The sequence below is a fragment of the Amblyomma americanum genome, chromosome 2 (genome assembly GCF_052857255.1).
Source record: "Amblyomma americanum isolate KBUSLIRL-KWMA chromosome 2, ASM5285725v1, whole genome shotgun sequence".
NCBI classification, from domain to species: domain Eukaryota; kingdom Metazoa; phylum Arthropoda; class Arachnida; order Ixodida; family Ixodidae; genus Amblyomma; species Amblyomma americanum.
In genome coordinates this window covers 17,747,545-17,768,733 of record NC_135498.1, presented here as the reverse complement: position 1 = coordinate 17,768,733, position 21,189 = coordinate 17,747,545, and the positions used below count along the sequence as shown (strand labels likewise).

Below are 21,189 nucleotides of genomic sequence, written 5' to 3'. Positions count from 1 at the left end.
CTACGGCACCTCTTTCTTCCCTTCTTCTTTCACTCCCTCCTTTATCCCTTCCCTTACGGCGCGGTTCAGGTGTCCAACGATATATGAGACAGATACTGCGCCATTTCCTTTCCCCCAAAACCAATTATTATTATTATTAAAGAGCGAGGACTTCAATTTGCGGACCTTCATGCTGCTGATTATGGAATTATAGTCTGGTACAACTAAGAAAAACAGCGGTTGATAAAAATGGGCCGTGGTCCATGGTGTCCTGTATTACTGCGCTGGCCACTCGCAACAATAAATGAAATCGGCTTTTTAGTGTTTTAATATATCAAACGAGCTACAGGCACCATAATTCTTGAGTTCTTCGTCTTGGGGTTAGCTTCTTGTTTAGGTAACAGGAAAGGCTTTAATAACCGACTATATTTTTATCGCGCAGGAATTCTGTGTGACTGTCCTGAACGTGGGCGCTGCTTTACTGCAGACGTAGTTATACCCGACTATAGTGATATACGGGCATACTTTAAAAGGGCTCTGAAAAGGGCTTTTAATAAAGGTTTGGTATGCCTGGGATCTTGAAGGGCGCCGCTTCACGAATATTCTCTAGCAATAATTTTTTTAATGCGTTTTATAGAAGCTGAGTTATAGTAAAAAATTTGAATTTCAACGTCTTCGGACCTTCCCCCCCCTCCTCTCGTCACTCGGCCGCACCGCCAGCTCCCCACATGCGTGGAAGATCAAGTGTGTGTGTGTGGGGGGGGGGGGGGGGGGGCGTGTTACTTGGCACAGGTGTTCATAATGTCACAGTATAGTGATTGTGCGCGTTTATGTATACCCCTTACAAAAACTTCTTTAGACAGTCTATAGACTGTCCATAGACCTCTAAATAAATATAGACTCCACAGAAGAACCCTAGAGAACGGTCTATAGGCAACACAAATCCTTTAGACAGTCTATGACTATCTATAGATTTATAGCCATACACTTTTAGTAGACTTTTTGTTTATAGACAGTATATAGACTATGAGTAGACAAAAAGAAATATCTATAGGAAGGCAGTAGTGTCTATAAGAAGCCTATATATTATCTATAGACCATTTTTTATAAGGGTACTCTCCTCAGAAGGCGTCTCAGAGCCCATTTAATGTGTTTGCAACAAAGCCACCGCGGTGGCTGAGTGGTTATGGCGCTCGGCTGCTGGCCCGAAAGACGTGGGTTTGATCCCGGTCGCGGCGGTTGAATTTCGATGGAGGCGAAATTCTAGAGGCCCGTGTAGTGTGCGATGTCAGTGCACGTTAAAGAACCCCAGGGTGGTCAAATTTCCGGAGCCCTTCACTACGGCGTCTCTCATAGCCTGAGTCGCTTTGGGACGTTAAACCTCCATAAACCATAAAAAAACCATGTTCGCAACAGAACGCCAATTGTCGCAATAAGTGCTTGGCGTTGGCATGTGAAGCCTCCACATTCCGGACACGCTCCGGGTCCTGATCGTGCACTCCCACCGTACAAGCGGTCACCCGCCACCCACATACCAACCTCCGCTTTCCAAAAAGGCCTCCGCCCACGTCCATCCGACCTCAAGAAGGCGCCCCGTACCACAAACCCATCGTGAAAGCAAATTCTAAAACGCAATTTAGTCGCCTAGCGGCTGAAGCTGAGTGCAAGAGACGCCAACGGCAGGCTGGCTCTAATGCTAACGCATACACGGCCGCGTGCATTTGGGAGACAGCGGCGTCAACCGCGCCTCAACGAAGAACGTCTTAGCCCGACGGTCTGCATTCGCCTCTTGCCTCGCACACCGCGGGCACCGTATGCATCCGCACGACACGGAAATCCTTTTGCGGAAACGGGCTCGTCGTCACATTTTTTTCCCTTAGCGCAGATGCGTATTTCCGGAAAGAATCGCGCTGTGACGGCGTATAGCACTTCTGCGATCACGTGAGCGCATTATTCCCTACATTTTTCTTCCTTTAGAAAACGTCCCGGAAGGCGATATGGTGCATTCCTACTCAACGTCTTCACGCTATGCGAGCGATTAGAAAAAAAAATATTTATATAAGCACGCAAGATCACGCCATCATGGCCGTGCAGGGAAGCCGAGGCGAGAGCGGAAAGTGTTGCAACCGGGCAAGCGCATGCTCTCGAAGTGAGCCGTCGAGAAAGTGGTAGGAAGCGCGAACTACCCACGCAACACGTCGAGGGGCGTCGTCTCTCACTTTGGATTTTTTTTCGTTGTTTTTTTTTCGTTCGGCGAAGTGTTGGTGCCGTAATGGTTATTTGCGGTTTGTCGCTATAACGAGACGCCCGTGCGCGGGCGCCCGGTTAAAATCGGCCTGCCCGCGGGGGTGGTGCAGCCGCCCTCTAACCGGCTCTGGACGCGGTTCTCGCTTGAGCATATCGAGCCGTGTAATCTATTAGGGCTTCCCTATCCGCTTGCCTGAGTTGAGTGTGCGCGCGCAGCAGTCGTCGTAAGCCTTTCCGCGCGTGTGCGCTATCTCGTGCGTATATACAGTGGATGGCCGAAATATAGGCCGCCGAGTGCCGTACCATGAGCAGCAGGAAAAGCGATTTCCTCTCCCGTATTCCGGCTTACGCAAGCCTTCGCCGCCATGCAGGCAGGTGGTGGATATGTACGAAGGTGTCTTCATTCCTGTTGTCTTCTTCATTACGCTGTTGCCGTCTCTCGGTGGAAGCCGTAATAGCCGACAGCAAAGCCGCAAATAGATTAGCGGCGGAGATATCTTCTTCGGAGATTTTGTAGCGATGGCCGCGTTTCCCCCCCGTGACAAGAAAGCCGGGGCTGTCTGGAAGAAGCGTCGCCGCCTGGATAATTATCTCGGCACGGTTTCTTTCTCGTTTACAGTCTGTCTATATCCCCTCGCACAGTGCCTACACAGAAGCGACGCCTTCCTGGAGCTCTCCCCCCCTTCTGAAAGTGCGCGCGGAAGTCGCCTTTTGTGGGCCCCCGTCACGTGCTACTCGTTTGCACGCGTTGTATAGCCCGGAGCCGGTCCGAGTCCGGCTCCTTTATCGCCTTCGACGACAGGCTTCGAAGCTGTTTCTGCAGTGTGACGTCAGATAGCGAGTGCACCGCGGCGCCCGCTTGCGTGCAACCCTGTGTGTGCACATAATAGTGTACGCCGAAAGAGAAACGCGAAGCTGTGCGCGCAATCTCGGTGCAGTCCACTTCAGTTCCGCTCCAACTGCCGAGGCGGAAGTTACGTCATCGTGCAGGCTGGCGTATGCGCGGTGACGCGGCCAATCTGCGCACGCTTGTTCGACCTGTTCGAACGCGTTAGGTTACTGCAACCGAAAACAGCAGCACGAGAACGTGCGCCATTAGGTCTCCTCGATTTGGCTGCACCGTCTGCGCCAGTTCAGGCGGGGCAGCGCACTTGATCTGTAAGTGCCGCCGCAGTGGCTCAGTGGTTACGGCGCTCGGCTGCTGGCCCGAAAGACGCGGGTTACATCCCGGCCGCGGCGGTTGAATTTCGATGGAGGCGAAATTCTAGAGGCCCATGTGCTGCGCGATGTCAGTGAACGTTAAAGAACCCCAGGTGGTTGAAATTTCCGCACCCCTTCACTACGGCGTCCCTCGTAGCCTGAGTCGCTTTGGGACCTTAATATCCCATAAACCAAACCGATCTGTGAGTGCGGCTAGAGCCACCTACTCTTCGGAAGTATATTTTATTTCTTGCTGCGCGAGGTCTTCTGCACTTCTATGCTATAGCCTCCCGGCTAGCTCTCTTCTCTGGCAAGTGGTGCGAGGTGCTTAGTGCGCTCCGTAGCCGACAGGTAGCAGACGGCTTCCCGGCCATGCTTGATTTAATGGTCGGCGTTGAGGCGTCCGCATACCTGTGCCCTCACCAAACAGCTGAAATCACAGTGCCCATGCGTGTGTCTGTGTACGCGCGTGTAAGCTTGCGCGTGTAACGTTGCTTTACACCATTTCTCTTTTGTGTGCAAATGAGTCACACAACAGGATGGAGCGTTTGTACATAAGAGACAAAAGGTGAGGTGTTGTTTTTCCGTACTGTGGGGATCGCAACGTTTGTGATGACTCACAGCGACGTCATCCACGCATCCGCTTACAGAAGCGTTTGGCTTTGAGATCGCTTGTCAGCCCACTCCTTCGCCTGCCATTCAGTCTCTGATAGTCACTCCGCCGTCACTGCCCGCCGACAGTGAACGTGAGTTGTGGAGCTCATTTAATTCCAAGTTATTAGGCAACTCTGTGGACGTCCAATATGGCTGCCCGAGAGATGATCCCGCGGCCGCTCTAGCCTGGCGCTGTGCTACACTGCGCTGTCTGGGGCGCGCGTGTGCAGCTTAGGCGAAGAAGCTCTAAATGCAGGTCCCTGTAGTGTTCTTTGGCGCGGGGATATACACGATATTGTCTCTCAGAGTAAAAGCTTTTTGTGCGCAGGCATCGCAGGTGCGATATAAAGCACCCGACGTAGGTGTGGGACCGTGTGACTGTTCTGTTATGCAAAACATTCGACTGCTGACGGCGTGGAACGGCATGTGCGGCATGTACCGAGGCGGCTCTGATCGCGGCGGGAACACATGCTCCGAGGGCATACACGCACACCGAGAAAATTTTCTGGCTTATCCTGTTCATGGTACTCGCGGATGCCAGCGTTGCACGATGAAGTGCGCGTTGACACACTACGCGTATGCCGGGCCGCAGTCAATGGCGCCTTTATTCACCGTTTTCAGCAGATACGACGTTGCACCTGGATGTCTTGACAAAAAAAACAAATGAATCTGTGCGCAAAGAGAAACAAGTGTACAAAGTAGCAGTGGTGGCCTGCAGTGTATGCATTTCAGCCCTTTTTGAGCACAACAGGTAGGCAGCGATTTTGACTGTCGTAAATCGTGAACAAGCACTGACAGCAGTATTTTTTTGGCCACCGATCACTTGGTCCAGGGGCGGCTTTAAAGCTAAAGGCTTAAGGAGCAGCCGTAGCAGTTACTTACTCGGTGCCCTATCGGCAGCGGATAATAATAATTGGTTTTGGGGGAAAGGAAACGGCGCAGTATCTGTCTCATATATAGTTGGACACCTGAACCGCGCCGTAAGGGAAGGGATAAAGGAGGGAGTGAAAGAAGAAAGGAAGAAAGTGGGGCCGTAGTGGAGGGCTCCGGAATAATTTCGACCACCTGGGGACCTTTAACGTGCACTGACATCGCACAGCACACGGGCGCCTTTGCGTTTCGCCTCCATCGAAACGCGGCAGCGGATGTAGCTCCACGTCGCCGTAAAGTTGAGTGCAGGCTCCGAATTTAGTGCGCATCCGGCGACTGCTTATTGCAAGAGTTGCACATATTGAACCGCGCAGGTAACATTACTTACAAAGAACCTGTGCGGTCAACTGCTGAAAAGTGCTGTCCCCAAGGGCGGTTCGCAGTTTACGTCGGTCAATATCACCGCTCATCGGTGGTGCTCTAGCAGAAATCGTTGGGGCAGAAATGGGCACTGAAAACTGTCACAGCGCCTTAGTCGCATGTTTCTAGTGCGAACCTTGGATACGCTGCAAACTTAAAATGGCTTGTAAAAACGAGGACATCTGAAGAAATAACAGAAGCAACAGGACAGCTACAGCGGTAGTGCTGTTGTTTTGTGTGCGTCTTTGTTCTCCCCGTTTTATCGCGCTGCTTTAAATTTTGATGATCAGTAACCGACTTCCCCGCGCAGAGATTTTAACTAACTTTATCATCCACTTCTGCTTGAGATCGGAGCAATTGGTTTTCCCCTTAGGACTGCACCAGTTGCGATCCCCTTCAGGTGGCGATGAGAGGAAACACCTTGTTGATGATGAAATCGGGGTTTCTTGATGACCCGGTGGTTCTAACTCGCAAACATTCACGTTATTCGAGGAAGGGAGAAGGTTAGCTCTTTATTTACAACATAAATAAAACAACAAGAAACGAGCAAGGAGAAAACTATTTACAACATGACTGAACCCTTGATCAGGCGAATTCAGTCCCGGTTCAACCCAGAGCGCTTTATACTTTTAAACGCTCTGTCTCCACCCTTAGCAGGGGCAGCAACCAATAAGGTAACAAGTGACCCTCCTCACCAATCAGTGGTTAGGGAAAGGAAAAATAAGGTTTCTGCCAACTAATCACAGATTAGGGAACGAATATTCACTAAACAATGGTCGGGGAAAGGAAAGGCAAAGCTCTGCAATTCCCTCGACTAGAAACATTAGGGAAAGAAGACGTTGCAAACAAACACACAAACAGTACATACACGACTACCATTTCCCACGGCACCCACGGCACAGCAGTTACTGCATTCCTAACATTGTCATCTGTTTTCTCTTTCGCACACGTGCATGAGAGACATACATATGTCGAATAGATGATCACTCAAGTTCTTTACAGAAAAAAAAGAAGGCAGTCGTCAAGCGAAGAATGCGCTTCACGGTCACTTGATCCTGCGTATTTCTTGCATTCCCTCACGTATCCTCACGCATCTCCTGCATTCCCGAAGTCTCGGCAACCCCTCGGCAACCCCTTGACGCCGCACGCGTGTCGACAGCTGTACCTGCCTAAGCTTCTTCAAGACGGGTTATGCCCGTGACGGTGCGAAGAAAACAAAGACATCCGCTGCAAGAAGGGGAGGCAGGGACGGGACGGGCAGGGACGTCGTTTTTATGTCCCCGAGTTCTTTCTTCGAGAACATTCCGAGGACTCAGACCACAGAGTCAACTTCGACGAAACCAGCTTCCTCGGAACCGGAACAGTTTATCACAAAAGGCTCCTTCTCGAATCCTGGCACGTCCAAACCACCTCGAACAACATCAACTGCACAAAAAGGAAACCTGTCCCCAGTATATGCCCAGGGAATTCGCTCTGCAACTCGAAGAAAAAAAAAGTCGCCATTAACCGCCTCCCCACAGTGGCACAACGTGACTCACAGCCTTAACCTCCCATCTTCCCCCACGCCTTTCGCATCACAGCTTTCGTTCTTTTGACCCCCGCCTCCCCTCCAGTCACCCCTGATGAAGGAGCCGAGCCGGCTTCGCAACGTTGGGTTTGAGATTAAAGCTTTTTGATTGGAGGTGTGCAGTTTATTATGTCTTCAAACCTAACCATACAGGCAAATCTGTCGAAATGTTTAGTTTCTAAATCCGCCTCGTGCGGTAGAAGCCCAACTTGCATGCAACTCTGAACTTGCAGTGCGGCTGGCTTTGCAGCGCTATCAGTCCAAACCTCTGGAAGCTGAGCACGAACTCTCGTTCTCACCCCTGCAGAGCTTGGGGCTTCCACGAGCCCTGCAAGAGCCCCTCCGCGCGACTTAGAAGCGAAGCCCATGGGATGTATACTTCCGACAAAGACTGTACGTGATCATTTTACGGCTGCCACGTCGAAACTGCGGCCCGTTTACGGGAGTAGTGCGTAGTGTCCGCTGAAGCGAGACATGTTGCGGGAGCCCGACACTTTATGTATTCCGAGTTGCCTCTGGAATCTCGCATCAGACCGCTTGTTCACCCCACACCGCTCTGAGACTCCTGATTTGTCGGGAGTAACCCGAAGGCCACGTCATCGTTTGGCGAACAGGGAATCCTGCAGGGATGCAGCGCAATCTTGTGTGTCCCGCGTGACCTTCGGGGCGTTTTCACGGCTCGATTGAGCACGCGACGCGGAAACGACTAGTCGACGACCCATTCGGCGGAGTTCGCGTCAGCAGTCGTGAGCGGGCCGCTTTCTCTGTGAACGGAACAGGGCGCATGATGTCCATCGCACGAAATTGCACGCTAATCCTGAAATCCAGTTCTGACGTGCATTGCATACAGCGCAGCTCGTGGAAATGCTCGTGGAACTATAATATGCATGCCTGGATCATCTTTGGTTGCGCGATTTGCCGATGCCTTCGTAGGGTCCTTCGTTCTCGTAGACTGTCACGTAGAAGATGACGTGCAGAAGACAGTTCTCTGTCTTCTGCACGAATTGCGCTCACGTCTGCGCGCATTATGACGTCGTGCCGAGGGAATTCAGCGACCCGCGCAGTGTACCCGGAGCCCCAAACGCACAGCCACGCAGGACGGCATGGCGAATGAATGCAAGCGCAGTTCCCGGCGCTTAGGACTGACGGTCGCAGCATAAAGCAGCGCATCCCATAGAGTCATTGGCTCCTCCATATGGAATCAGCGTGGACGCTTGGCTATGCATGCTGCGTCGGAAAGGGGCACTGTTCTTGTTTTCCCCTCCACAGGTTTGCGCGTGGCATTCCGTGGAGGCCACGCGCGCTCCTGACCGCGGCCTTCTCGCGGCCACGCCGTGCAGACTCCGGCCTTTTTTTCCACGTCGCGCGGTCACGATGACGCAGGGGCAGGCGGGACTAGTGACGCTGCGCGTACACAACGGGGGCGCACACCGCCGGCGCCAAGTTTCTCCTTCACGGAAAGAGAAGCCCCCAAGGACGGCGTGATTGATCGACATGGCCCAATCGCGTCTTGAGGAGTCGCGATTCCCATGCCAGCCACGGCGCAGACGCTGTCGATGTGCGCTTCAGCGGTGTACGCTGTTCAAGGTGTTAGCATGCGGACCAACTTAATGCGCTTAGTCTGCTGTGCCTAACTTGGCGTCGGCCGAAAGACGGCGACTCAGGCTTGAAGGATTGGGGCTTTGGGTGCAAATGCAAGAAAGGATTACGCACGAATAATTGACTTCTTGCCTCACAGCCTGGCGGCGCGCAAGACAGCACGTCACACAGCGCGCGACACTATGCTCGTCATCGGGTATTCCCGCCGCGGTGGATCAGTGGCTTTGGCGTTCGGCTGCTGATACCAAGGTCGCGGGTTCGATCCCAGCTGCGGCGGCCGTATTTCGATAACGGTGAAATACAAAAATTGGAGGGGACTCCTCAGCTCCGCCTTAAGGGCATAACGCGATAGCGTTAACGGGTTAGTGCCGATATATGCGAAATTGGTCATTCTCGATTTTACATTTCTGGCAGTCCTCGTACCGATCCTGGCGCAGAGGTGCAGCGGTTTCCTGAGATGGCAGGTGCTGCCACCGGTGGGGCTTATGCGACCCAGGTTGCTCTTCCAGAGCAGAGCAACCTTTCGTGACCAATAATTAATTTAACTGCCACCTGCCACGGTGGTCATTTGCTCACAATCGGGTGGGCAGGTTGTGATGACGCCATAAGGTCACGTGACCTAGCTGGCCCACCCAGGTTGCTTCTCCGGAGATCTTTCGTTCACAACGACGACGACGCCGGATTTTCTGTTCAACGGGAGTCTTAACACTGTCGCGTCAAAAACGCCTAAATTAAGTAGCAACAAATTGCGCTAACACACAAGACAGACACAGAAGACAAGGTTGACGGGACTGGATTTTTGTTATTAAAGAATTAAGTTGGGCTAGTTGGTGCTTTTGATTCACAGACGGCGACATATTATTAGCGTTAATAAACACAAAGGACAGAGAGCAGAAACACACAAGACAGACGCTAGACTTCAACTGCCGTTTATTACACACGCATGAGAAGATATACTATGCGCTTCTGCGCATGCTGGAAATACAAGACAAATCTGATTGACAAGAATGCTGGCTATCGCTATTAATGTATTAATGAAGCAACTCACCCGGCAAGAAGTACTTCTAGGATGGCTAAATTAATGTTATACGAATTTAAGAAGAAAAAAATGCCGGTCTAAATTTAATCGGGAGCCTTCCACTACGGCGTCCCTTATTGTCCATGTGTCGGTATCTCGATGTTAAACTCTACAATTTACATTTTTTTCCTCTTCGTGTATACCCTGATTTGTCAGCCTAACGTACTTTGGACGTCCAAATCTCACTTTATCGTGGCTCTAAAAATTTCGTGACTCCCTCGTAGATTCGCACTGGAGTCAATGGGCACATACGTTCGTGTTTCCTGAGTGCGTATACGTACAGTTGGTGCTAACAAAATTATAGTCAGTATTAATTGGTGGTTCTTTCTGCACGGTTCATGACTTTCTTTATTTCTTCCCAGGCGGGGGCTCCTTTGAATCAGCACGCCTTATGAGATGATCGCTATGGGCGAGCTCGTTTCGGCAGCGCCCAAATGCTATCATGTATCGTTTTTTCGCGGATACTCGATCTGAACCGAAATGAAGGCGTTCATGCCGACTAGGTCGAGCAGAAAAGCGCGTTTTTTCCGTCTTTTCGTAAGTGACCCTCAGCATTTGTACCGTGGTTGTCGATTGGATTTCAGTGTTGAGTCTGTGTCGATCGATTCCAGTGTCGATTCAATGTCGACCCAACTTCGTGTTCGAATCAGAAACGACTTAGGACACAGAACTGAAGTGCTAGAGCACTTAATGTTCACGTAGCAACTCATGTTCACTTCATGAGTTGACTTCATGTTCAGAGACTTCATGTTGAGAGTCAGCGCCCGTCCTGTGTCCTCCTTCATCTTGTCCTACGTTGTTCGCGCTGTTTTACTAAAGATGCATCTATACCAACTCGCCCAAATGAACGTTCATGTTCATGTTGACTTCATGAGCACTTCAGTTCACTTAGTAATTTTGTGTCCGAATCGGAAACGACTTGGCACACAGAACTAAAGTGCGAGAGCACATCATGTTCACTTAGCAACTTACGTTTGTCCACGTTGGCGCGGTGGCCATCGCCTGCTGTTTAATGTACACATTCGTATGGTTTGGTGGACCTGGAGAAGAGGCAAATTGAAAGGCGCGTTGCATTACGGGGTTATCAGTGCCAAACTAAACGGAGCAGGGTTTCATAACTTAGAGCTCTCCAGTGCCCAGCGTATTGAAAGTTGTGGTCATAGTTTATCAGCTCATACGTATGGTACTGACACGCTCATGCATACGGGCACTGAAGCGCTCACTCGCGCATGTTCCTCTTAAATTCCACAAGGTCGCGGGCTTCACTGCACTTGTGTTCCGTGTGCTTTTGACGCAACGTGTGCATACATCCCATGTATACGCAGAATTTTCCTGGTGGCATCGTGCTCGAGGCGCTGGGCAAGCCAAGGACAGCACAGCGTAGGCTTGCACGTACGGCACAGTTTCTGTCGACGCCTCTGGTGTGTGAACGTCCTCGACGCTCATGCAGCATACAGGGTGTTCCGCCTAGGACCTTAAACAATTGAAAAAAAAAGGCTCTCTGAGTTAGACCAGCGGTTTTTTCGGCATAGCACCGTTAGCGATGTAGTACATCAGAATGTAGCTAAGAGGTGCTAACTAGCAGGATGATGAACTTATATTCAATAGTTAACTTTTAACTATTACTATTAGGCTCATTAATTATTGAGGGGCGTGTAGCTCACCGTAAGTAACATCACTATCAGGTTTTGGTTTTTCGAAAACGCGTTTAACCTCGGCGCTGTGGCCCAACGAATTCTGGCTACATCGCGCCAAAATACAGGAGCTTTCGAGAAGCTTGCAGGCAAAGCAACCTCTCCAGTGCACGTAACTCGTCGTGCGCGTAAATTTGTTGAGCCACAGCGCCGAGGGCAACCGCGTTTTAGAAATTCTAAAAAGTGATATGGTTGTTACCTACGGTAAGCTACATGCCTCTCAATAATTAAGGAGCCTAAGAGTAATAGTTAAAAAGTTAACTATTCAATATTGGTTAACCAGCCTGCTAGGTAGCGCTTCTTAGCTGTATTTTGATGTATTACACCGCTCACAATGCGGTGCCGAAAAAAGCGCTCTTCTAACTTAAATTACTATTTTTAAAGATTGCGTAAAGTCGTAGGTGAAACACCGTGCACATGTCGCATGTTCTGGGCAGGCAACTCGGGTAATACATGGCTGAGTTGGAAGTACTTGACCCTGGACACTGGCACGTATTGTTGTGCGTCTTGTGTCCACCAAGCCTAGTAAGTATACCGGGACAGTTTCATAATCTGCTGAGGAATTTCTTGTGTGTTTAATAGGTTTCCTCTTTATCCCCGTCTGTCACTGTGAAGCCACATTGTACGCGGATCCGAGCGCGACATGTGTTCAGAATGTTTTCACTTTTGTGAGCAATTCCTTAGCTTCCGAATTTTGGTTGCAAGGTGTTGGGACAACTCGCGCGATCACCTTTTCGACACTCGAAATCGTAAAGGTGCTGGTGTCGACCAAGAGTGCGACCTTCCTTCGTTCTTTCGCACAGGCTATTGGGACCGCGGAAAAGCTAATATTCTGGCACCTAGTTCGGGACGTCGTTATCTGAAACGTATCGGGTTTTACCCAGAAACCGCGTGGCCTTGTGCCTGGAGTCGAAGCTGTGACGAAAACTGCATGTTACGGAAACCGCGGGAAAACAGGGACGACTCCTTTTACACAAAAGATGCTGTCGCTATTCCGAGCCAAAGATGGCCCCGTCTTTGAGGGGGGAAAAAAAAATAGTGAGCGGCGTCTATTCCTGCAAGCACGCGCACACACACACACATATACAACCGCAGACGCGTACCCTGTTTGACTTCAGCGCCGGTTTGTCTACAGGGCAAACGGCGCCGGGTAAACATGGTGGCGTCGTGTCTCTGGGCGGAGGAGCGACTTTTCCTTGTCGCTCGAGAGGAAAAATATTGGAGGGCCCCCCACACCGAACTTCGAGGGTTGCATCACGGCTCTGACGCTGCAGCTGGTTGGAAGTGACGTATGAGCCGCGGTTCTCCCTCGCACCAAAAACGTGTGAAGCTGCGTTGTGCAGGTGGTGGGGTGTGGGGGAAAGGGGGTGGGGGGTGGGGGGGGGGGGGGGGGGGGCAGGAAAGGTCGCAGCTCGCGTCGCCGACTTCCGAGTGACGAAGCCTGACAAGAGGCCACTGACGATTCATTCATTCATTACCGGCTGCCGGCTGCTGTATTTCTCAAAGCGGCGTTCAGTAGCACACGCAAGAACCCGCGTTACTTCTAGTCGAGACCAGACCCTATACGAGACTCTTCGCACAGGACCTATGTATAGGGTTTGGACATTTTGGTTTTTATTGTTTCAGAATTCGGCGGACTTTTTTCGGTGTTTTTTTTTCGGAATGCAACTTTAGTTGTTTTTTTTTTCGGCCAGTTTATTTTATACGTACGAAGTTTCGCTATTTATATATGAATGATGTCTTGCAGTCAAAAGTGAAGCAGAGTTTAACTTGGTATCTTTTTTTTTTGTACGAGCAGCTCATGTAGCGGTAATGAACACACGAACGGTCGTATTAAGAGCTATCCTTGCTGAAGGAAGTCGTACAATCAGAACAGAAAATTAAAATGTCTAAGTTAAATGATCGGGCCGTGCGGTAAAAACGCAATTTGGAGTTTAGTTCTAAAAACTTGGCTGTCATGTTCTAGTTGCACTCTGCGTCAAACGAAGGGACTGCGCATCGAGTGGTCAGTGTGCAGAGTGCAGCGATGGAACTGCAGCTTAACCGTCGCGGAAGCCAGAGCATGACATTTTCGTGCCGCTCGTGCCTGGTTTCGAGATTATGGTTGCTTGTTACGGCTCCAAAAGTTGTCAATATCCTTACTAGGACGTGGAGCCTCCCGATCTGCAACCGCGTTTCTGAGCTCACGCATATCAGCGGCTCGAAATTCACGACCATGGTACTAAGTTCTAAAGATACCGCTGTCTGACCGCGTTCCTGGTTCCAGCACTTTCCTAGCAAGCCCTACTCTATAGCTGGTATTGTATGCTGCATAGCCAGCTATTTGTGACATGCATGTCAGAAATGCTAACCTTCTTCGGTTGAAACCGAATTTCAAAAACGAATTCGGCGTACTTTTATCGGTGTTTTTTTCGGTGTAAACCGAGATGTCCAACACTTATTTATGTATCAACATATGGCACTACTGCGATTAGTTCAATATTCGAAGGTTCACAGTCTGTCGCGCCAAGTGTGGCTTTCACAGAACTAGTAAGAGCGTCGCTAAAGAGACTGTTATGGTGGGGAAGGCGTTACCGACAGCTGACTGCCGAGCTCCTAGGCGGCGCCTCTCTCTACTAACTAACCTCCAGAAACAAACTGCCCGCAGGTCATGCCTGGGCTTCGATTCTTAGCAGCGTAACTGCTAGGTTTGAATAACGCTGGTCAGAAAGTACGGGAGACGACCTATCAAGGAGCCGTTGAACAACAGTCGAGACCGGTGCGAATTTGTGCACAGCGCTGCACAGTTCCCATCGGTGCGTGCTCTGGCCTTTAGTGTACGGGACAAAAGACTTTAGGCGTACGTCAACCGCCAGCAGCGCATGATCACGAAGAGAGGTTCGCTGCCGCTTGGCCTGCAGACGGCCTGTGGGAACCGTGCACGCATGAGCAGTTGGTGGCTGAAGATAGCGGTAAAACACTTGCCGTTCAAACGAGAACCCTGTAGTGTACGTACAAATTAGTTCGTCGGCAATAAAGTATTAGACCACCACACTTGTGGTTGATCCACACAATTCGTGTGGTGGTGATCACGCGAGTCCTCCTCTGTTCGTGAGGAGCACGAAAGTTCGCACCTTCCAACGAATAGATCGAGAGGGAAGGGGGGGGGGGGGGCAGTGTGTGTGTGTGTGTGTGTGTTGGGGATGGGTTATAATGCCAATTTCTGTCTGGAGGTTTGTGTGCAACAACACGCGCAAGAAAACTACTGCGGCTCACGTGACCTCCCATGGTCACACACGCACACAGAGAGAGAAAACGCATACGGAGCATATATAGGAACACTATAGGGGCCACTGCACGCGTGTGTGGACAGAGCTGATGGGGGACATGCCGTCTGTAGCCCCATAGTCGAGGTAACCCCCGTGACCGCCGGATGCCATTGCCTTGACGGGCGCATTCCGAGGACACGTGTGCACCTCAGTCACCTCCCTGGCTGCTTCGCGTAATAAGCGAGTCTGCACACTTGCTTCAATATTCCGAGGTCGTATTCTAAGCTCGCTCCATCGTTCATTCAGTCCGGGGCGCCGGACACTGTGCGGCGAGCGTTCAGCCTTTAGCTCCGCCGCACCTGTCGATTTGAGGGGAGCAGATGAATGTGGAAAGGGGGTGAAATCCCCTTTCCCAAAAGCTTCGCGCGGCACGGGCCCGCAACTGCGGTCGTGCCAATTATCATCGGCCGTCTTATTCGCCGGTCGTTCCTGGACCGCGCGGGCCACTTGGGTGACCGCGCAAGAATTCCAAGTGCCGAAGGCTGACGTCGGAATCTGTCAACCTCCGGGCGAGCGCCCGTGCATGGCGCTCGTGCGTGGCTGTTGTGACCGTGAAGAGTGCGTGCGTGCATGCATCTGCTGAAGAGCAGCGGGTGGAGGGAGAGGAGGAGGTCTTCCTCTGTTTGAACGGCGACTGGCGGGGTTCCTCCGCTGGACCGCGGCTGGACCAAGCGGGCCTTTCCTTGTTCCTGCTCGCGATTGACACCGCGGGCCCGCACGCCGCTGGTGTGTGTGCGCGTGTGCGTGGGGCGGAGGGTGACATCGCGCAGTGGGTGTGACGACGACGCCGCAGGACGACAGACAGACCGCGCTCGCATTGTCCCCTCAGCGCAGCGGCAGCGATGGTCGTGGTGCGACCGCTGGCGATGGTCGCCCAACTGGTGGCCTTCTTGCGCTCCTTCCGACGCAGGTCAGTTTTGTGTTCGTCCCAGCATGCTTTGTGGGCGCCCTTCTGAATCTGCACTCGATCGGCATAGCTTCTGCGGTGTTTTCGATGGAGGCGAAATTCTTCCGAAGGCCTTCAGTACGGCATGTTTCATAGCCTGAGTTGCTTTGAGACGTTAAACCCCCCTAACCTAACCTAACCTAACCTCACCTAACCTAACCTAACCTAACCTAACCTAACCTAACCTTTCGCGATGTGATCCCGGAACACTGTTCTTTGAGCGGCCATAAAAACACGAGTCCGATCAGGTGTTCGGCGGATAAGGGAACTGGAGGGTGCGTTGCCGGTGACTAACTGTGGCAGGACTTGTGTATAGTACCCCTGTCACACGCGCAGGTTGATGTGGGTGTTGGTTATATATCGATTTTAATGACGCAGAAGCAACTGAGGCTATGAGGAACCTTCAAAATTCTCAGTCGCTATCGAACTCGAAGGAGTTTCGCCGCTGTAATCAGGGAAACCAGATCGCCGTCGAAAGATTCCATCATCTCAAACCAAGATGGTGGCGCCACCGTCGCCGCCAATAATTCTGCAGGCATGCAAGCAATCAACCCTCAAGCTTAGCCCTAAATGATTAAAAACTAAAAATTTATTTGTTGCAGTAATACGAACCGCTGTAGAAATAAATTTCGTTTTGGATTAGCTGGAGTAGCATTTACGCAGTTTTGACGAAGCTCTGATGTCAGTTGTTTTGGTAATATCGCCTTTTTCTTTTTGCTGAAAAATAAGTTGTATATTTTGGAATTCCGTAGTTTTTCAGCGATTGTACTGCTTTGATTTTATTCCCCGGCGCGTTGCTGCGAGCGCTCCACGTTCGACAGTGGACGCTTCAGCCGCTCGAAAGAGTTCGAAATGTCGATTTGCGTTCCTCGCTCCTCCGCTGACTTGGAGCTTAATCGATTGACTGTCGGTTCGAAAACGTTCGAGATGCTCATGTGACAGGTGTAGCAATCAGTAATCATTCAAAAGACGGACACGTCACTATGGACCTGGGCCACACACCACAAGCTGTAACTGGTCAGCTAGACTTACGACCCCTAAAGCATATTTTTTTTTCGTTTATTTCGCGCTAACTTCGCAGCTGCGGCGCGTTGTCAGCTGCTAGTGTGATTCGTGGTCCGGTGTCACCCAGCGCAGTGGTTCATTCACCTGTATACCTGTCTGCCTGCCTGCGAGATCTTTTGTAATTTAAATTGCTTATTCTTTTCTCTTGTTTTTTTATTTCCGAGGTAATTCGGATTGAATGCGTTAGAACACCGCGCTCCCGACCCGAAGAGGGCGGAATATTTAACGCGTGGCTGACCTTTACATGCGTTCTTTTTTTCTAATTTATGCGAGGCTGAATCGTTAACGTCCAGCTAGCGAGCTGCATTAGCGCGGAACGGTAGGCTAGCAAGCTTCGAGGACACCGATCTGACGAAAAACAAGAACAAAAATAAAAGCCACAAACTTTTCCGGAAGAATTAATTACTGGGATTAGACAGACTGCTGCTGCGCATTCGTTCGGACCACCCTTTCCACCATGAACTGAAAACGAAGTTTGAGCGGGTTGGACCGTTTGGTGCTGTTGTCCTCGGGTTCCGTTCATACCTTCCGCCTGTTCGCTTCCTCCTCCCACCTGCGGCCACCCTGCGCGAATTGGAACTGAAAAGGGGCGAGCCGTTCCACTTCTGATTCTTATTGCTTTGCTCGCTTTTGTTATCGTTTGAAGAGAGAGAGAGAGAGAGAAGAGCTATACATGGTTTGCATGTGACGTCACGTCCGGCGGCGCGCGCTGCGGCGGACATGTTGGTGCAGTCTGTGCGGAGTCGGTGGAGTGCGGGTCGCACGCGTTTCCTCGGTAGTGGTAACACGTGCAATTTTGTTGCCTTTTGTGTGGCATTCCGCCGCTTCTCAGTAAGCAGCCTTTAGACGCTACCTACCGCTTAGATCTTACGGGGTCGGAGCGCGTTCGGTATGCGGAAAAAGTGCGTCTCTGCGATAATATCGACCCGTTCATGCTGCGGCCGGGAACGGACACAAGCGATGTCGACATATTTCCAGAGATTTGTTACGGTGACATCGTCAATTACCTTGTTTTTTCTGCAAGCATTCTGACCCTTGAAGAAATGAAGGCGTTTAAGTCCACCGAGGCGCATAATTATTTCACTAGCGGCTGGGTGAAGGGACTGTCGGCAAAACAGCTGCAAGGGGACAAGGTGCTTCTACTTGGAGAGGTAAGCCGCAGGGCATTGATCTTTGTAAGGATTAGAGTAAAGAAATAACGGTTATTAAATCCACAAGTGACTGAGTGTAAGCAATCACTCAGTAAAGTTTTAAAAAGAACTGTTTACAAACTGTCAGGCTAGTGATTCATTTCTTCATATGTACTGAACCTGGACGACTTCAGATTAAATCACGAGTTATTCTATTTTTATGGGCATATGAAAGGAACCGTTGCTGGTTTATCTTAGTTTGGAAACCCAACAAGTTATCGCGCAAAAAAGAAACGGTCACGAGTGAAGAGATTGTTATCGCTCGCTACAGATTTGCCGACCAACAATTTAGGTGTCGCCTATCGCGTCGCGCAGTTTTTATGGCCCGCCTTAACTGATCGAGCCATCGCTGTTGCCGTTTTCGACGGTCCGGTAGCGCGACAAGATCGACAGTGACGTGTGCCTTCGCAGAGATGTGTCCAATGTTAATTTGGATTCGTAGCCTCCACTGTTGCCGACTCCTCAGCCTGACACTCCGCTTGAGCCGCGCGTTTCTGGGTCCGTCGTCTTGCCGCGCGAGTGTGGCGACCGGGATCACCATGTTTTGCGCTGTAGCCGAGCAAAAGCGTAGGGGCCCAGTCCGGGTCCGTCTCCTCCCACAGTTTTGATGGTCTGCCTACAAAATGCAAGAAAAATTTGTTTAAAATGAGATTTTCCGCTATGCTTGTACGTCATGCGCCTAAATAAACATTGTGCATATGCAACGGACTTACCTTTTACGAAGTGGGCGCCGCAAACACGTATGGCCGTCCTTTCGGTGTTGAGATCGGCACGTTTTATACGAGCCAGCCACCCCTCCCGTCGCTTCGCGCATAAAGCTTTTGTACGGTCACCTTGATGCTCGATGACCTTTGGAAGACGAAAAAAAGTCTGTTTGTTGATTTCGCCCAACAAGTGTGGTTGGAGCATCCAACAACAGCGCAGATAACCATCGCAACGCCGTCGAAGTACACCGTACGCGCGAATTGCATCAAGTGCACCACGGCCGCTGCGACTGCACCAACATGGCGGAACAGTATCCCAGGTGTTACGTCTCGCCTACCTACGACGCGCGGTATAGCCGGCGCGGATGCAACGGACGCCGCGGCTTCGTTCATCGCCGCCGCGACGCCTCCCGCCAAGCGCGTCCAGGCATGTTTCAGTGCCACGTGTCGTCGTGCGTGCGTGTGTGTGTGTGTGCTTGTTTTGCCCACGCTTGTCAAAGCGCGGCAGCCGGGGAGAGGAGCTCCTCAACTGGGAGGCGAGGAGGTCTGACCGGCGCCGGCCTGGCGGACGCGCCCGTCACGCCTGAACATGTTCAAGCGTCGCCGTATCGGATGACTCTTCCCAAGCCGTTCCCTCTTGCCCTCGACTCCGAGGGTATAAAAAAAGACAGCTGCGCCGGACGCGAGAGAGCCTTCGATTCCTTCCTTCGAGTAACGTGGTCGCCCTGACCGGCTGCTCTTTTGAGATGCCAGAATAAACAAGTTGTTCTGTTGCCAGTCGAGTCATCCTTTGCCGGGACCTTCGGATGTTTCCAGCTTTGCCCCAGGCCGCCAGGCCAACGCTACCCTTGGGGCTTACAACCCAAATGCAACAACTGGTTGCCAGCGGTGAGATCCCGACAACGGAGGCCAGCAGCGAAGATATGCGGTCAACTGTATGCTGAGCAGCACAACGACCATCCGGGAGCAGTGCAACGAGCCCTGTGTGATGACTGGTTGCCTGCAGCGGAACGACTGCGCTGAATTCGTGGCTGCGAGGTTTGGTGAGTGCGGGACTTTCTTCTTCTGAGTTTTGCCAGGCTTTTGTTAGTGTCAGAAACAGAGCTGGTAATTGTGGTTGTCGTTGCTGCCGGGTTAGTTTGCGGCAAGACAATAGTAGGCAGTAGAGAAAGCAGCATTCGGAGCAGCCATGGATTTGAAGTCGTTGCGCAAACCGAAATTGCTGGAGCTTGCAAGAGAGTTGGGTCTTGATGTCTCAGACAAACTCAGAAAACCAGAACTGCTAAGGGCGATTCTTGAGTTGGAGGCTGAGGATGACGAGCTGTCGGAATGCCTTGAGACCATTGAGGAGAGGGAACAAAAAGAGAAAGAGGAGCGCGAACGTAAAGAACAAAAAGAGAAAGAGGAGCGCGAACGTAAAGAACAAAAAGAGAAAGACGAGCGCGAACGTAAAGAACAAAAAGAGAAAGAGGAGCGCGAACGGAAAGAACAAAAAGAGAAAGAGGAGCGCGAACGTAAAGAGCAAAAAGAGAAAGAAGAGCGCGACCACGCTTTAGAAATGAAGCGTCTCGAGGTAGAGATGGAACGCGCTCGTAATGGAAGTCAGGCACACGGTGCAGGAGAACGGGTATCGTTCAAAATGACTGACCTGATGCGGCCGTTTAAGCTTGGAGAGGACATTGGTTTGTTCCTGGTTAACTTTGAGCGAACGTGCGAGAAGCAGGGGTTCTCTCGGGAAACGTGGCCACAGCGCTTGCTCACTTTGTTACCCGGCGAGGCGGCCGACGTAGTCGCTCGCTTGAAGAGAGAGGAGGCAGAGGATTTCGACCAAGTGAAATCGAGTCTGCTAAAAAAGTACAGGCTGTCAGCGGAGGCGTTCCGTCGGAAGTTTCGGGAAAATGAAAAAGGCAGAAATGAGTCATATACAGAGTTTGCCTACAGGCTTATGTCAAACATGCAGGAGTGGCTCAAAGAAGAGAAAGCGTTTGGTGACCACGAGAAAATTCTGCAGTGTTTCGGGCTGGAACAGTTTTATAGTCGGTTACCTGAGAACGTGCGGTACTGGGTCTTGGATAGGCCAGACGTTAGTACAGTGGCTAAAGCCGCCGAGCTAGCCGAGGAGTTTGTGACGCGTCGGGCTCGCGGAGCTAAGGACGGTCAAAAGGGTGAATTTGGCTCCAAGTCTGAGAGGCCGAAGTTCACACCCATGAGAGCAAGGGGGGACACGCGTAGTGCGGATGCGAGTGAAAGCAGTCCGACCGAACGTAAGGAGACGGCGGCAGCCGAAGCCGAACGCAGAAAGCGGTTCGAGGCGAGGCAAGCGCGCGTGTGTTATACGTGCCAGAAGCCGGGTCACTTTTCGGCGCAGTGTCCAGAAACAAAAAGAGAAGTCGTGTGTTTGTCATTATGTAGCACTGACGAGAACATGAAGCTTCTCGAGCCTTACATGCGAGACTTCCTCGTGAACGGGAAAGAGTGCCGAGTGCTTCGTGATTCCGCAGCTACAATGGATGTAGTTCACCCCTCTTACGTAGAACCCGATATGTTCACGGGCGAGTGCGCATGGATCAAGCAAGCCTTGGAAGCTCATAGCGTGTGTCTGCCCGTAGCAAAAGTGCTTATTGAAGGACCTTTCGGAGCACTTGAGACGGAGGCCGTAGTGTCATCT

General features: G+C 51.3%; 1 protein-coding gene across 2 annotated transcripts in view; it reads left to right on the top strand.

Moving 5' to 3' along the window:
* Window positions 1-21,189, top strand: part of Hmgcr (HMG coenzyme A reductase) — a 77,236-nt gene that overhangs the window by 8,898 nt on the left and 47,149 nt on the right. Inside the window, exon 1 of one of the 2 annotated variants that reach the window (XM_077653355.1) lies at window positions 15,256-15,526. The exons of the other annotated variant lie outside the window; for it this stretch is intronic. Within the exon in view, the coding sequence (XP_077509481.1) occupies window positions 15,459-15,526 (68 nt within the window). The 5' untranslated portion in view covers window positions 15,256-15,458. Of the gene's footprint in view, window positions 1-15,255; window positions 15,527-21,189 lie in introns of those variants that run through there. 2 annotated transcript variants of the gene reach the window in all.